We start from the raw sequence: 19132 nt of genomic DNA on the forward strand, positions 1-19132 counted from the left end.
GGATAGAGCATCGGCCTGCGGATTCAAGGGTCCCAGGTTCGATTCCGGTCAAGGGCATATACCTTGGTTGCGGGCACATCCCCAGTAGGAGGTGTGCAGGAGGCAGCTGCTCGGTGTTTCTCTCTCATCGATGTTTCTAACTCTCTATCCCTCTCCCTTCCTCTCTGTAAAAAATCAATAAAATATATATTTTTAAAAATAAATAAATAAAAATAAAAAATAAAAGTGCATCATTATCACTGTATTTAATTTGTCCATCAGGATTAACTGATCCATTAGTGTGAAGGCAAATGTCAGAAAAATTAGGGGTAAAGGCTTTAGGCAGCAGTTCTCAACCTGTGGGTCGCGACCCCTTTGGCGGTCGAATGACCCTTTCACAGGGGTCGCCTAAGACCATCCTGCATATCAGATATTTACATTACCATTCAGAATAGTAGCAACATTACAGTTATGAAGTAGCAACGAAAATAATTGTATGGTTGGGTCACAACATGAGGAACTGTATTTAAAGGGCCAGAAGGTTGAGAACCACTGCTTAGAGAAAGGTGGGCCTGGCCATTTCCAACCTCTGTAGTTTTTTAGGTGTAATTCCTTCAGCAAGTTAATTATCATTGAGATCCATTGTCTTATTTTTTAAAATGAGCAAATTAAGCATACTCTCCCCATAAATGTAGTATGTAAATTATATGAATTAACACACTGCTGTTATTATTTGCTATTTCATGAGTTTGACAAATTGCTGACAGACTATGTGTTAAGCACTTTTGAACATACACTATTTCATTTAATCCTCACAATAAAGATAAGCATAATTATTATTCCCATTCTGGAGCTGAAGAAACAGCTAGTTGCTTATTAGGGTTAAAGTTAATTTGCCCAAGGTCACATAGCTAAGAATTCTAGAGCCAGAGCCCAAACCCAAGTCTGTAACTTCATAACCTATGCCCTGATTTTGACATGTACCTAAAACAGCGAGAGGGGATAAAAAAGAGGCAGATAGAGAGGAAAATTGGGGAAAGATTATCCGAACAGAAGTAGACAAAGTAGAAAAAGGATGGGAAAAATTTAAAGATGAAAGAATGATGCAATTGGTGGCTAAGATAGGCATTTGACAAGCAGGACAAATCATTGGTACCAGCTAGGGCTGCCATGGCAATGTGGTCTGCATGTGATAACAGGAACAGCTAGGGCCTATGTGAGAAAGAGTTGATAAATTCAAAGACCATAAAGAAGTCATGTGTGCCTGAGGTGGAAAGAACAAGTGGGAACAGGGGCCTGAGAGAAGGTTGAAGACATGGGCAAACTTTTCCTTTTGGACCATGGTAAGAAATGTGCATATTTTCATCCAAATACAATAGAAAGATATTTGATGGGTTTAAGAACAGCAACAAAATAATCAATTTTATATATTAAAAAATTCTGGCTGCTAAATGTAAAAAGTTAGAAGAGTTGGAAGGCTATCTTAGAAAGTAGTACAGGTGAGAGCCGAAACCGGTTTGGCTCAGTGGATAGAGCGTCGGCCTGCGGACTGAGAGGTCCCAGGTTCGATTCCGGTCGAGGGCATGTACCTGGGTTGCGGGCACATTCCCGGTGGGAGATGTGCAGGAGGCAGCTGATCGATGTTTCTCTCTCATCGATGTTTCTAGCTCTCTATCTCTCTCCCTTCCTCTCTCTAAAAAATCAATAAAATATATTTTAAAAAAAAAAAAAAGAAAGTAGTACAGGTGAGAGGTGATAAGGCTTAGAAAAATGGGAAGGAAACATGATGAACTTTTAGAAAGTACCAGTAGAATCAATAGGACCTGACAATGAACTGGATAGGAGACTAAGAAAACAAACTCAAGAACAATCCTAGGTTTCTTTGGAAAATTGGACAGATACATGCAAAAAAAGGAAACTAGATCACCAACTTTCATCATATACAAGAATAAACTCAAGATGGATAAAAGACTTAAATGTAAGTCGGGAAACCATAAAAATCCTAGAAGAAACCTTAGGCAGCAAAATCTCAGACTTCTCTCATAGCAATATGTTTATTGATACATCTCCTAGGCCAAAGGAAACCAAGGAGAAAATAAACAAATGGGACTACATCAAACTGGAAAGCTTCTGCACTGCAAAATAAACCATCAAGAAAATGAAAAGGGAGCCCACTGTATGGGAGAACATTTTGGCAATGATACATCTGATAAGGGTTTAATTTCCAAAATATATAAGGAACTCATACAACTTAACAAAAGGCAGGCAAACAATCCAATAAAAAAGTGGACAAAGGACCTAAATAGACACTTCTCCAAAGGAGGACACAGATAGCCAAGAGAAAAAATAAAAAGCTTCTGCATAGCAGAAAAAACAATCAACAAAATGAAAAGAGCACAGTGTATGAAAGAACACATTTGGCAATGATACATCTGATAAAGGGTTAATATCCAAAATATATAAGGAACTCATACAACTTAACAAAAGGAAGACAAACAACCCAATTAAAAATGGGCAAATAACCTAAATAGACACTTCTCCAAAATGGACATACAGATGGCCAAGAGACATGAAAAAATGCTTAAAGTCACTGATCATCAGAGAGATGCAAATGAAAATGACAATGAGGTATCACCTCACACCTGTCAGAATGGCTACCATCAACAAAGCAACAAATGACAATTGCTGGCAAGGATGTGGAGAAAAAGGAACCCTCGTGCACTGCTGGTGGGAATGCTGACTGATGCTGCCTCTGTGGAAAACAGTATGGAGTTTCCTCAAAAAATTAAAAATGGAACTCCCATTTGACCCAGTGATCCCACTTCTAGGAATATATCTTAAGAAAGCAGAAACAGCCCTGACCGGTTTGGCTCAGTGGATGGAGAGTCGACCTGTGGACTGCAGGGTCCCCAGGTTCGATTCCAGTCACGGGCATGGTTGAGGGCACATCCCCAGTAGGGAGTGTGCAGGAGGCAGCTGATAGGTGGTTCTCTCTCATCGATGTTTCTAACTCTCTATCCTTCTCCCTTCCTCTCTGTAAAAAATCAATAAAATATATTTTTTTTAAAAAAAAAGCAGAAACACCAATCAGAAAGAATATATGCGCCGCTATGTTCACAGCAGCACAATTTACAATAGCTAAAGATTTGGAAACAGCCCAAGTGCCATCAGCAGATAAGTGGATAAAAAAGCTGTGGCACATCTACACAATGGAATACCACATGGCCATAAAAAAGAAGGAACTCTTATCATTGGCAACTGTATGGAGGGACCTGGAGAGTATTATGCTAAGTGAAATAAGCCAGAGAAAGACAAGTGTCAGATGATCTCACTTATAATGTGGAATCTAATAAACAAAATAAACTGATGAACAAAATAGATCCTGAGTCACGGAAACATGGAACAGACTGACAAATATGAGAGGGAAGGGGGTTGGGAGGGCAGAAAGAGATCAACCAAAGAAATTATATGCATATATGAACCGATTCATAGACAATAGTGAGGTGAAGGCTTCGGGGAGGGGGGCGGGCAGGAGTAGGGTGAAGGGGGGTCAATCAGAGTAAAAAGGAGACATCTGTAATACTTTGAATAATAAAGATAAATTTTTTAAAAAGTAAATGAATATCAATGCCTTTTATCAAGAGGGATATACTAAAGAAAAAGCAGGTATGGGGAATTCAGTAGTTGATCTTTGAGATACCTGTTAGACATAAAGCTATAAAAATTATGCCTAACAATCACTGAAGGCTTATGATGGTTAATTCATTGTCCTAAACATTTTAATTCAAAGAAATATGAACTAGACTACTATATACAATTCAGGAGATTAACATAATAGATTATGAATCAAGAGCCACATTATGAAGTAATCCCAGCCATTTCTACTAAACTTAAAATATATATATACAACTTATAATATATCCAAGACTAGCCCTACTTACCTGTGGAATATAATTTCTTCTCTCTTGACATGCAGCATGAAACCATGCAAAACTGAAGAGAGCATTAGCTCTATGTAGATTACCATTTTTGCTAATTTGCTCAGGAGTCCAAGATTCATAAGTACGCATTAAATTCTTCTTTAAACCTGGAGGTGACTAAAGAAAGGACAATAGACATCATATTATTTAAAAATAAAGTAAAACAAAATAGTATTTAACACATTTGAGAACATATTGTAATGAAAAAAACTTTAGAGCATTACCAACTTGACTTAAATTATTTTATTACTGTGTTATTTCATAATGTACAAATATAAAACTCCTTATACCTAATAGTTCATCTCTAGTATAAATCCAAAATAATTTTTGAAATTAAAAAAACCCTATAAACCAACAATATTCAAAATAACCAATTAAGTTTTATATGATCATTAAGGTATTTGACCGAAATGATTTCCAACATAAAAATACATACAAATAATTCAACTAATTACTTAAAGAATGTCTGCTACAAAGAACAGTCATTCCTTTTGCAATCCTTTTCATTGTTGTTTTTTCTTAAATAAAAATTTTAATTCAAAAGTAAAAGAAAAATACTATTGATTTACTAAGTACATATGCAAATTTTCACTTTTAAAATGAAAATGTTGCCCTGGTTGGTGTAGCTCAGTTGGTTGAGCATTGTCCCATGCACCCAGAGTTTGCCAGTTCAGGACACATGCCCCAGTTGTGGGCTCAGTCCTCAGTGGGGGGTGTGCAGGAGACAGCCAATCGATGTTTCTCTCTCCTTCTTCCCCTCACCCCTCCTCTATCTCTAAAATCAATAAAAACAGATTTAAAATAAATAAATAAATAAATTGAAACTTTCTGTTTATGATACATTTATAAAATATTATCATAGAATAGGCAAAATTTTCTGAGAACTATCCAATAAAACAAGAGATTAGCCTGGCTAGTGTGGTTCAATGGTTGAGTGTCAACCCTTGAAACAAGATGTTACTGGTTCGATTCCTGGTCAGGGCACAAGCCTGGTTTCCAGCGCAATCCCCAGAGGGGGACATGCAGGAGGCAGCCGAATGATGGTGTTTCTCATTGATATTTCTATCTCTCTATCCCTCTCTCTCTAAAAAAAAATCAATAAAACATATTTTTAAAAAATAAATAAATAAAACAAGAGATGAATAGGAAACTGAACAACCACTTAGAGTTTTTAAAGATACTATTCTAAAGATTAGGCAAAATGGATAAGTTATATATGATTTTAAAAAATCATACACAAATACAGACTATTTGAAAAATAACAAAGTGAAAACATTAATATGTCAAATTATGAGTTAAGAACAAGGATATACTCCACTATAATGTCAGAAACTTAAACTAATTTCAATATTAATGCAAGTAAATATAAAGCAATTAACATTCAACATAAGAAATCAGCAAAGGCAAATACAAATCTAAGGAAAACATTAAGAAGGAAAAACAAAGAAAAAAGTAGCAAATTCAATGAACAGAAAAGACAAGTATGACAATGGTTATTTGAAATAAATTTTTAAAAACACAACTAATCAAAAAAGAAAAGAAATGTAACAATTTTTAAAAATTATAATTATGTGTGCATATATATTTCAATAATTTTGAACATAATGCACTATGATATTTCCTAGCATAAAATTATCTACATTGATACAAGAAATAGCAAACTCACAAGTGTTTAAATAAAACAGAAAATTTTTAAGAAAATGTAATGAAATTACCTCCAATATAGGATCTTGGATAAGGCTGCACTTTAAAACATTCAAGGAACATTTTTCCTAATATATTAACTCTTCATTAATTGAAATATTTACTGTGTTCTTCCTACATTCCAGGTATTATATGACAAAAACAAACAAAAAAAGAAAAAAAATAGATCCCACCCTTATGGCTCATGCAACCCAGTTCTAGAATGTAGTTTAGTAGCAGAGTATAAGGGGAGAGTGGCTGGAGAAGATTCTGCTGTATCATACACTAAAAAATGGTTAAAATGATAAATTTCATGTTATATGTCTTTTATTATGATAAAAACAACAAAAAATATAAAGTAAAATTGGAAGAAAAATTTAAATGTATTTTTATAAATGCCATCATATGATATTACATATTTAAGTACTAGAGGCCCGGTGCACGGACTCGTGGGTCCCTCGGCATGGCCTGCGGGGATCGGGCCACCGGCAGTCCAACTGCCCAGGCTCCTGCCTGCTGCTCCTGCTCATCCCAGTCCTGCTGTGCCTGCCACCACGGCTGCTCGCTAGGCTCACTGCCACTTCATTGTGGTCTCCGGCTGTGGTGACCAGCCGTGAGTCCTGCGTCTGGCGCCTGTTGGTCAGCTGAGTGGCACTGCCCCTGTGGAAACACACTGACCACCAGGGGGCAGATCCTGCATTGAGCATCTGCCCCCTGGTGGTCAGTCCACATCATAGCAATCGGTCAAACAGTCAAATGGTTGCTTAGGCTTTTATATATAGAGATATTATACCTCACCTAAATGTAAAGGGAAGTTATACATAACAGACAGTTGTTTACAGAGCTTTGGAAGGCATGTAGAGATTGCTGCACTTAGACAACTAGTGGTCCAAGTTTTAAATCTTACCTCATATGTTATTTTCAAACTTGACTGTAATAAAATAGGAGTAAAGTTGGGGTGAACTTCTGCAGTGAGCCAAAGACGAAAGGTATCTTTTGGTTGAAGAGTATTCAACTCCTTGTTTATAAAACAACAACAATAAAAATCTACTTAAATACATACACAAATTTCCATTTTATAAATATACTATTACTAAGTAATTTTTTTACTAAAATCTTTCTGTGATATCCTGATATATTTCTTCATGTTCTGATTATATTTACTTTAAATATACATCTTCTCTATTATTAGCTTAGATAAGGTAAGAATTTGGACCTGAACCTAGGCCATCAGGCTTGAACTCCAAATTCTGTCACCACTTGTTATGTGACCTTGGGTTCTATAAGTTACACCATCACTAAGCAAGGATACTAGTAGTACCTACCTCATACTATTATGAAAAACACTTAAAACTGTCTGATACCTAGTAAGTACAAAATAAGTATTAGCTATAATTGCTGTACCTAAGTTGATAGTCATCTTTAGGCCTTCAGATTCTCATTGCTTTAGTTCATGCTTCCAGGAAAGTTGTATATTGATTAAAATGTATCAATTAGTGTATCATATTGCATATGATAGAAATTGAAAACTTTACCATACAAATTCATCCGTCCATGCTGCATGCTGTACACTATTCAAATTTTTATGCCTATGTCTACTCATCATATGCTTTCTGCCTGTTATTCTCTTTATAACCTGATGAATTCTTACCCATTTGTCAAAATATAATTTAAACATAATATCTTAGGGGAATATCTTCTTCAACTCTTCACTACAACAATCCTAAGCAGAATTAATGAATTAATTTTACATTCTGTAAATTATCTTCTATAGTATGAATCACACTACATATTAATTACTAATGTGTTCTCTCTCTTCTAAACTAAGTTCTTAGAGAAAAGGTACAAATTTTTATGTAACCAGTACCTAGGACATTTCTTGACTTTTTTCTGTACTCATCAAGTGTTTAAAGAATGAATTAATGAATATTGATAAATACTGATAACTCTAAAAAATATTGATAAATACTGGTAGCTCTAAAAAAGAATGAATTCTAAAATTATTTTAATAAATACATGTGTAATACTAACATTCATTAGTAATGTGAAATTTTAGAATTAAGATGACCAAAAAATGGCAAAAGAAGTGACCATAAAAAATATTGTTCTTGCTTAAAATCCTATGTAATAAAATGTGCCTATACCTAATAATGATTTAAAAATGTAAAGTTTTAAAATGTAAGTTTTATAATGTCAAACTATAAAGCTTTGCCTTGGGTTAGCATGTTTTGTAAAAAAATTAATAGAAACAATGTATTTGTGACATAGTTGGATAAATAAATTTGTAAATTTATATCCAAATAATTCATACAAACTTCCCAAAAGAGAGTAAATTTTTACAATTTTTTAAACTTTTGTAATATAATCTATCCTATATATTTCAAAAATTCTAATTAAGTAATCACTTTAATTATATTTTATATAAATTAACAGTTATCAATATACTCTTTAGAACAGAAAGCAAGATTCTAGTATTCACAAGTCTTCTTTACACATTTTAAAACATCATTCATCAGACATAAAATTTATATTTTTATACATTAGTAATTTTTACAGAATATTGTATTAGTAAAGACTATTTAAATATTGATATAAACAGCAGTTCAAAAATCTATCGTTTTGCTGATTATAAGTGAAGAATCATCATGGGCCATCGATTCATTTACTCAGTCATTAACTCGTTCCTCAAAGATTTATTGATTACCTATTTTGTGTAAGGTGCTACAGCTGCTATCTTATTAGGACTATACACATTTTTTAACACATCACAACTCTGCTAGGGCCTCCCTCAAGCCACTCTATTCTGTTTGATTCTGTTCCAAATAATACTTCTCTCAGATTAATTAAATTAATTAATTATTAATTCCTCTGCTAAGGACCTCCTTTGACTATGTCCAAGGACAAAAGTTCCAAGCTCTTTGCAAGGTTCTCAGGGTATTCCAGAACCTAGCCCTTTCCTAGACATCTAACTCCATTGCCCCACACTGCCCTACCAAGCCCTTCTAGTATCTTCAAGGACATCTTCTTTCCTTGTACTGGGCATGAACATAATAGTCGTCTAGGTTGATCTGGGTTTGCATTTAAAACTACCCAGCAATTTGTTTCATCTTAAGATAATTTTCATGTTGGGGCCACTGAGTTAAGTGAAATGATTATTTCAGATTACATCATGGTTGTCTTAGCAACTAGGTTGTTTGTTCTACAGGTCCCTCTGACTTGTCTACATCTTTTCTCCCCATACAGGCACAACAAAACAAGAGCATAAAGAAAAAGTTATGTTATATATAAATAGATATACAATCCTTTAAAGCACCTCCTTATTTTTCTTCTGAAAAAAATTCTCTAAGTCTCCCTTCAGTCATGATTAATAATTTCCTGGCTTTCCTTAAATGCCTTTAAAAATACATTTTTATTGACTTCCTACTAAAAGATCCATCTTGGTTTGTACACATGTACATATTTTAAAAGAAAATACTTAACAGATTTCAAATTTCTCAAATACTAATTTTTTAAATATCATAAATAATGCATGATATATTTTAATGCTGATGTCCCTTGAATATTACTGAATTGTGTATATTAGATGTACAGGGTATGCCCCCAAAAATGTATACACACTTTAACAGCTGATAAATCAATTTTGAAAATGAAATGTATTTTAATAAACACTGCCTTTGTAATTATTCAAAGTTTGTATATACATTTTTGGGGGGACACCCTATATTATTTGTACATCTATTGAATCTACCTTTTCCAGAACGGGCAGCCAAGATACCACAAGATGTAAGTTTTTCAAACAGAGCCAATCTCCATTCTGAGCACATTCTCTTAGCATTTGAATTGCTAAATCAGCTTGACCTTGACCCATGGCAATCTGCAGAAACAAAACAAAACAAAAACTAAAAAACAAATCTGATAACATGTTGTAACATGCAATCGGGGTTCTCAGTTTTTAATAGAATATATCAGACTCCATAGTTTTCTATTTACTAAAATATATTATTATTATTACAGGTTTGCAAGCTATAAAACAGTATAAAATAATTGAATAATCTTTTGTTCCTTATCCCACCATTTCCTGTAATTCTTACCCTCTCAAAAAAAGACCTTAAAATTTTATTTTTAATATAACTATAGTCTCATCAAATACTTTGAAATTTACTTCTCTGAATTTCTCCAACATTGCATATATTTGACTCTCAACCTACTGGTCTAGCTATTTAACTCTCTCATTCACTGGCTGGCCTTTCATCATCTAGCAAATCCTAACATGTCAGTGAGCCTCAAGACTACACTCAGCCCTCTGCTCCTCTATTGTTTCTCAGAGAGAGGAGGTAGGAGGAGAGAGGAAATGAGAAAAGAGGAGGGGAGAAATTAAAGGAAGAAGAGGGTATGAGAATCCTGACCTCACCGGAATTCCATTCCAATTTTTCCAATCCCTTTAGTCCATCTGCACTTAGAACATTCATGTAGTAGAAGAGGCCACCTTATACAATAGAAAACTTCATAGCATTAAAAGTATTCGAGCAGAAGCGGTTTGACTCCAGATTGCATTCAGCACTTAAGATTTCTCTATTATTAAAAGGCTTGGACAAGGTGACTACTTTAGTCTAAGGTTCTTTAAAATGTAGTCAAGAATCTAATATGGCTACATGCCTCTTACCATATCAAGTCTAAAATACTCCATGTTTTTTAAGGACAATTAATATAATACTTGTATATTAATATAGCTATATCTGTGTATATATGTATATACTTTATAAGTATACATATATTGGGAATCCTGGCTCTAATACTTTAATAGGTACATAGTCAAAACATTTATATGAATGGCAAACTATTTTTGAGAGAGGAGGAAGGAGGGAGAAAGAGAAAATTTTGTTTTTCAATTAGACTATAAAGTCTTTGAGAGTGGGAACAATGTCTAATTCATTGCAAACTAAAGCATACAATAAAACAGGTAATAAATACTCATATTTATTTTTTAAAAATATTTTTATTGGTTTCAGAGAGGAAGGGAAAGAGAGCTAGAAACATCAATGATGAGAGAGAATCATTGACTGGCTGCCTCCTGCACGCCTCCCAATGAGGACCAAGGCAGCAACTTGGGCATATGCCTTGACTGGGAATCAAACCGTGACCTCCTCGTTCATAGATCTATGGCTCAACAACTGAGCCACAACCAATCGGGATTCTTTTTTTTTAATTTCTTTTTTTATTTTCAAGGTCTACTAGTAACCTGGAACAAAGCAAATAGGAGGGATGAAACAAATACTGGTTGAATTGTTTCAATGCACATACTAGTTTGCCATTTATTTAGTTTTTTGTTTTTATTAATTCTCACCCCAGGATATTTTTTTCCATTGATTTTTAGAAATAGTGGAAAGGAGGGATGGAGAAGAGAGCGAGGAAGAGAGAGAGAGTGAGAGAGAGAGAGGGAGAGAGAGAAACACTGATGTGAGAGAGATACATCGATCGTTTGCTTCCTACACATGCCCTTTACCGGGAATCAAACCCAGACCCTTCAGTCCACGGGCCAGTGCTCTATCCACTGAGCCAAATCAATGGTGGTTAGTTTGCCATTTTAAATGAAATGAAGGAATGTACAACATAATTAGAGTAAAAGGACATTTTGCTGAACTGAAATGGTAACTCAAAATAGAAAATTCAAAAGTTTCCATAAGTCATAAGTTCTGTGAAAACACCTTAAAGGTTCATGAATCCTTAGGAGATATTATAAGAAAAAAAGTTTTAAAGCACAGCCAGGAAAATGAAAAGCACACCAAAAGAGACAAACACACCAGTTTCTTAAGTAAAAAATTAATTTGCACTAATATGTTATTAGACTTAACATATATATTCAGCATAGTAACAAAATTTTTAAATAACAGAAGTATAAATAAGTATGTACATATTTAAAGGTTCTCCTACATTAAACAATTTTGCAAGCTCAGAACACAAAACTCAAGAAGTTTAAATACTCAAACCTACTGTGAATGCAAATAGTTTTATCTTTCTACTAACAATGCAACCTATAGAAACAGGCTCCCCTTCCTCAAGACACCTTATTGATAACTGAATACTAGTCTAATAAGTATGTTAACATAACGAGGACTAAATAAAATTTTCTAAAAGTTAGACTGTGCAAAATCTGCACAACTGAGCCTAGCTGATATTTTGCTATCATCTATTTATGTTCCTCATAACACTCTTTTCATTTTTGGTTGCTGTGAAATATTTGCTTCTTAAATCATTATTATTTTCCCAATGAAAAAGGTTTATTTATTCATTTGTCAAAAATTGAGGGTAAGTTGATTTTCAAACTTGCATGCAAACTGAATGAAAAAAGTAGGCAATCTGAACAAATTAAATCTTCTAAATATACCTCAGGGGGAAAAATGATATTATATTAGATAATTTATTTTAAATTTATGTACTTCTTTTATTTCAGTTTTTGTAGGTAAATATTGTTGTGATTTGTTGTAATAGTATCCTAGTAAAATTTTAAAAATTATTCAAATGTAGTCAAATATATTAGTTCCAATTACTGTTATAACAAATTACTACAATTTAAAGCCTTTAAACGAAACAAATTTATTATCTTACCAGACTTCTGAAGGTCAAAAGTCCCACTGGTCTAAAATCAAAGTGTTTGGTTTGAAAATAAAATTAGTATTAAAAGGGCTGTTCTCTTTCCAGAGCTTCTAGGAGAGAATCTTCCCTGCCTTTTCCAGCTTCTACAAGACCTAGATGTGTTTGCTCTTGGCCCTCTCCTCCACCTTCACAGCAGCAGCATAAAAGGGCATTTCTCTGACCTTTGCTTCTATCATCACATCTCTGACCTTCACTTGACCTCTTCTGCTTCCCTCTTATAAGAACCCTTGTGATTATATTGGGCCCACCTGGATGACCCAGGATAACCTCTCCAAAATAATTACATCTGCAAAATTCCTATCACCATGTAAGGCAACAAATCAGGAAGTGGACACGCTGGGGAAACTTTATTTGGTTTACTAAAACAAAACACGTCTGTTTCACTAATAGGACTAAGTATGTGTAAAATCAGCAGGGAAATGCACTCACCTGGTGATAACACTCTCCACTTCTTTCAGCATTAGCAAGTTCTTGAAGTTCCTGAGAAGGATCAGCACCGGGAGAAATAATGATCAAGATGGGTTCAATTTCTAGTGTCTCCTTGTACAAACGTTTGAGATTGAGAGGAAGTGGGGACAACTCTTTCAGACCTAAAAGACATATTAAAGAACTTTAGAAATAAAATGGTCTGAGAACTAACTATTAAAACTAATTACATAATATATAACAGAGAGTAATTACATGAATTATAATCCCGTACATATTGAAGTTTTCACCCTCTAAAATCATTCACACACTAGTAATAACTAAGATTAATTGAATACTTAAAGTGCCAGGCATTTTACTAAATGCTTTAGATCCTTATCATCTAATCTTTACTACACTACAAGGTATCTTGGTGACCACATTTAACAGATGAAGCAGCACAGAATCAGCATTGTGGTCTTACTATACATTTTTCTCCCTACAGGAGATGACCTAGCCAGCCATCCACACAGCTTTCCCTTCCTGTATGTGATAACAGAGCACCTACTCTGTGCAATGCATATGGGGAATCAGATTTCTACATGGTCTGGTAAACAAGTTCACTGTTATGATATAGGATAAAGTTACTTCTTATGTGCATGCATTAAGAGAAGAAAAAGTGGTATAGAATAAAAAGAATGTCTAGTTTGCCCGACCAGCATGGCTCAGCATTGACCTATGAACCAGGTGGTCAAGGTTTGATTCCCAGTCAGGGCATATGCTCAGGTTTAGGGCTCTATCTGTGCAGGAGCCAACCCATCAATGGTTCTTATCATTGATGTTTCTATCTCCCCCTCTCCCTTCCTCCCTGATATCAATAAAAATATGTGTTTTTTTTTAAAAAAAGAATGACTAGTTTAGAGATAGAAATATATAGCTCTCAGTGTACGTTCGCTAGCCGAGTGCAAATCACTAAAACATACAGTCTTGGTTTTCTTAACTGTACTTGTGGCAATGTAATAAGAGGTATTTTCATTCATTCAAACATTCATTTATATAGGCACAAACTCAATACACATTCGAGACCAATTAAATGCACTGCCTGATAAAATATATCAAAGTCTTATAACTGTGCCTGGCCTTTGATTAATTTAAATGACAATAACCAATGTAATAAATAATTTAGGATATGAATGCAGAAGCATGTACAAGGACTTTCATTTTGGCTGCTGATATTAGTTAAAAACTGGGGGAAAGACATAAAGGAGTCTGAGTAATTTTTGGTAGCCTTATAATGCAATTCAAGTTACAAAAATGGAGATTTACTGAAAAGGAGATTACTCAACAGAGCAGACAACATGATTCCATATTGGAATGTATACACATCTATGGGCCTAAAAAGAATAGAAAGATATATGCAAAAATATTAACCATGATTATCTCAACTGATGGAATAACAGATCTGTATCTTTTGTTCTTCTATATCTTCTCATAGACCTCTAATTAGATGTATTGTGTGATAAAAATGTCAAAATATATATAAATATATTTCCTATAAAATAACTATGAACTAAAATGTGTTTTATTTGGAAAATATATGCCAATATATTTAAAATTTTAAATGTGGATTACCATATCATTTCTTAATTTAACAAATGTAAAATGTAAACTCTATAAGGCAGGAATCATATCTATTTTGTTCATCATTTTCTATCCAGAGCCTACTATAAATTCAATTATTACTTCTCTAGTCAAAATCCCAGAGAAGATAAATACAGGAGCAAAAGTATGTTTACAGTTGTTCATATGTAAAATAATACAATAATAAATAAATAACAATACAAGAATAAACTCTGTCTCACGTTCTCACAATGGAATTTGCCCCACCCTGTATATGTTCAGTTCATTTTATACAACATTTGAAAGTACTGAAACACTTGGGATTAGAGAAAAAAATCATGAAAAATATCACACCATTTAAGATAACACAGGTGATACATTCATGTTACTTGGAATTCTCTGTTAGCCATTTGTCCCACAAAACTCCAACAAAATCTCCATTGCATTTTAAGTGAACTGATTCTGTATATAATTAACAAAATCGTTGGTTTTATTAACTCAAGTAATTTTGACTCATGATACCATTATAATTGCAGTGTGAATCATTCAAAACTATTTAATAAAATTAAAGAGCCCCAAATCTTCATTGCACTGTGAATTATCATGGTATAGAACTACTTGTAAATTACTGATATTAATCTGACCATTCCTCTGTAAAATATATCACTTATTTTGAAAGAAAAATAAAGAACTAAAAATAGTTAAAGAAATAATGTAAACCTTTAACATATCTTACTTAGGTAAAATATTGAGATAGTAAAAAAGAAATAATTTGCAGTTTAAAAAGAAGAGACTATAACTCCTGCACTTTTCAAGTGCCTAAGTAAGTAGAACATTAATATAAAACTATTACAGGTAGTAGGTATGAGATTCATGCTTCCTCATTCATCTCATCTTCCCTAACAAAGAGACTAACAAGCATCAGATGTACAAAATTACTCTTCCTTTATTGGAGAGAAAAGACAACTCTAAAAATGTACCACTAACATCAATAAAAAGAAAGACAATCAGCAATCAATATCTAACTGAATATGTATTAACCAAGTGGGAAAATACTCTTTAAAAAAGGAATAATACTCAAGCCTAAAAAACAAACAAACCAACCAACAAACAAAAAACATTTGTGGTAGGCAGAATTCTAAAGATATCCCTTTCAAGATTCCTATCCCTTGGTTGTTCAATCAAACACTAATCTAGGTACTGCTGTGAAGGGACATTGCAGATGTAAGTGGACCAATTTAATCACTTGGGATCTTAAAAACAGAAAATATTTCCTCCAGCTAAAGTCAAAGTGATGAAGCAGAAGAAAGAAGCAGGAAAGGTGAGCCAGACGAAGAGATCAGAGATGTGAAGCATGAGAAGAAATCAATCTGCCAAGTCTGGCTTTAAAGATGGTGGAAGAGGATGACAGACAAAAGAATGCGACTGTCCTCAAATGACAGAAGTGGAAATGGGAACCTCAATCCTACAACTGCATGCTGCTGAATTCTGAGAGGAACCTGAATGAGTTTGGAAATGGATTCTTCCCAGAGCCTCCCAATAGCCAATCCTGGATTTAGCCTTGGGTGACTTGGAGCAAAGGCACCAGGTGAGCCCACCAGCCTTCTGACCTACAGAACTATGAGATAATAAACAGGTGTTGTTTTAAGCTAATTTATGATCATTTATTACAGATGCCATAGAAAATGAATGTCCTTCCTTTCCTCTTATACACAGACCTCACGAGACAGATTGAGCTATGGAAAAAGGGTACCTGGGACTGGGATGGGTTGCAAGCATGATTAAGAGATTGTAAAACTAGGAAAATTGCAAGTCTCAAAAAGGCTTTTTGGAGAACTGTTGAGAAGTTTCTGATTCCTAAAAATACTGCAGCACCTTCCAAGAACATGTCTTGTAATACTTAAATACACAAAGCATAATATTTTGCTCAGAAGAGTTAATAAAAAATCAAAATTAAATCAGAATTTAAAAAGGCATAATCATTGCATTTGGTAACAACTATTTTCAAAAAAGTAATGTTGCAGATTTGGCTAGCACATAAGGCTTGATTTATAGGAGTAAAGTGGCATGCCTAAAAGATTTGAGGAATGCTCTAATAACTTAAATCTGTAAATCAAAACTACTTTCATTAACATATTTTTAAAATAACGATTTTAAAATTTATAGATTATAAAAAAGGATTGCTAAAACTTAATAAAAATCTTTCCATGTGAGTGATTTTCTTTTTTCTTTATTGATTAAAGTATTACATATGTGTCCTTATCCCCCTATTCCGCCCCCCCTACTCCCCCCCACTCATGCCCTCACCCCCCTGGTGTCTGTGTCCATTGGTTGGGCTCATATGCATGCATACAAGTCCTTTGGTTGATCTCTCCTCCTTACCTGCACCCTCCCCTACCTTCCCTCTAAGGTTTGACAGTCTGATCGATGCTTCTCTGTCTCTGTTTTTGTTCATCAGTTTATGTTGTTCATTATATTCTACAAATGAGTATATCATGTGATATTTATCTTTCTCTGACTGGCTTATTTCACTTAGCATAATGCTCTCCAGTTCCATCCATGCTGTTAGCAAATGGTAAGAATTCCTTCTTTTTTCAGCAGCACAGTATTCCATTGTGTAGATGTACCACAGTTTTCTAATCCACTCATCTGCTGATGAGCACTTAGGCTGTTTCCAAATCTTAGCTATGGTGAATTGTGCTGCTATGAACATAGGGGGACATATATCCTTTCTGATTGGTGTTTCTAGTTTCTTGAGATATATTCCTAGAAGTGGGATCACTGGGTCAAATGGAAGTTCTATTTTTAGTTTTTTGAGGAAACTCCATACTGTTCTCCACAGTGGCTGCACCAGTCTGCATTCCCACCAGCAGTGCACTAGGGTTCCTTTTTCTCCACATCCTCCCAAGTACTTGTCATTTGTTGCTCTGTTGATGATAGCCATTCTGACAGGTGTGAGATGGTACAGCATTGTCGTTTTGATTTGCATCTCTCGGATGATTAGTAACTTTGAGCATGTTTTCATATGTCTCTTGGCCTTATGTCCTTTTTCAAAAGGTATGTATTTAGGTCTGTTGCTCATTCTTTGATTGAGTTGTTTATCTTCCTTTTGTTAAGTTTTATGAGCTCCCTGTAAATGTTGGAGATTAAACCCTTATAAGTGATAACATTGGCAAATATGTTCTCCCATTCAGTGGGCTTTCTTGTTGTTTTGTTGATGGTTTCTTTTGCTGTGCAGAAGCTTTTTATTTTGATGTAGTCCCATTTGTTTATTTTCTCTTTAGTTTCCATTGCCCTAGGAGTTATATCGGTGATGATACTGCTACGACATATGTCTGAGATTTTGCTGTCTGTGGATTCCTCTAAGATTTTTACGGTTTCCAGTGTTACGTTTAAGTCCTCTATCCATTTTGAGTTTATTTTTGTGTGTGGTATAAGTTGGTGGTCTAGTTTCATTTTTTTGCATGTATCTGTCCAATTTTCCCAACACCATTTATTGAAGAGGCTGTCTTGACTCCATTGTATGTTCTTGCCTCCTTTGTCAAATATTAATTGAGCTGGTCTATATGTCTGTTCCTGTGCCAGTACCAGGCAGTTTTGAGAACAGTGGCTTTGTAATACAGCTTGATATCTGATATTGAGATCCCTCCTACTTTGTTCTTCTTTCTCAGGATTGCTACAGCTATTCGGGGTCTTTTTTTATTCCAGATGAATTTTTGGAGAGTTTGTTCTAGGTCTGTGAAATATGCCGTTAGTATTTTAATGGGAAGTGCATTGAATCTATAGATTGCTTTGGGTAGTATGGACATTTTAATGATGTTGATTCTACCAATCCAAGAACATGGTATGTTCTTCCATCTGTTTATGTCTTCCTCTATCTCTTTTTTCAATGTCCTGTAGTTTTCCGAGTACAAGTCTTTACCTCCTTAGTTAAGTTTATTCCTAGGTATCTTAATTCTGCATATCAATTGATGTAGAAGTAGCATTTGACAAAATCCAACACCCTTTCTTTTAAAAACCCTCAGCAAAATAGGAATAGAGGGATCATACCTCAACATAATAAAAGCCTTATATGACAAACCTTCAGCCAACATCATACTCAACGGGCAAAAACTAAAACCATTTTACACAAGAACAGGAATGAGACAGGGATGCCCACTTTCACCACTCCTGTTCGACATAGTACTGGAAGTGCTAGCCATAGCAATTAGACAGGAAGAAGAAATAAAAGGTATCCAAATTGGAAAGGAAGACATAAAACTGTCATTATTCGCAAATGACATGATACTGTACAGAGAAAACCCTAAAGACTTCATCAAAAAATTATTAGACCTTATAAATGAATTTGGCAAGGTAACAGTATACAAAATTAATGCCAAGAAATATATGGCATTTTTATACACCAATAGTGAACTTACAGAAAGAGAGATTTAAAAAATATGAGTGATTTTCAAGAAATTATATTTGAAATCAAATCTCTAAAATTTGGTTTAAACGATATAGTGTTTGTCATTCTCCAGCAAGCTGAAATTTTAAAACTTATTCATACAATAAAAACTAATTTTATATAAAACTACATTAATAAAATCACTTGACCAAATAAAGTCATCCAACCATACACCGTTTTGATAGGGGGGACTTATAATCTGATACATAGAGCACCTGAATTAATCTGAACAATAATCATATTATTTTAAATCAGAACACATATACTTATGTGAATAGGGGTTAAGTTTCTTATATGTGAAGGGGGGGTTAAGTTTTTCTTAAGTTTCCTTTTCAAGGCCTGTGCGAAGTGATTGGGGAGGTGA

At 34.3% G+C, this 19132-nt stretch overlaps 1 protein-coding gene across 1 annotated transcript in view; it reads right to left on the reverse strand.

Annotated features, from left to right (window-relative positions):
* Positions 1–19132, reverse strand: part of DYNC2H1 (dynein cytoplasmic 2 heavy chain 1) — a 349832-nt gene that overhangs the window by 144143 nt on the left and 186557 nt on the right. The window contains exons 75-78 of the mRNA XM_023757927.1: positions 12726–12886; positions 9391–9516; positions 6550–6660; positions 3921–4076 (exon numbers count right to left, since the gene is read on the reverse strand). Coding sequence (XP_023613695.1) covers positions 3921–4076; positions 6550–6660; positions 9391–9516; positions 12726–12886 — 554 coding nt within the window. The remainder of the gene's footprint in view (positions 1–3920; positions 4077–6549; positions 6661–9390; positions 9517–12725; positions 12887–19132) is intronic.

The sequence above is a fragment of the Myotis lucifugus genome, unplaced genomic scaffold, assembly GCF_000147115.1.
Source record: "Myotis lucifugus unplaced genomic scaffold, Myoluc2.0 scaffold_117, whole genome shotgun sequence".
Classification (NCBI taxonomy): Eukaryota; Metazoa; Chordata; class Mammalia; order Chiroptera; family Vespertilionidae; genus Myotis; species Myotis lucifugus.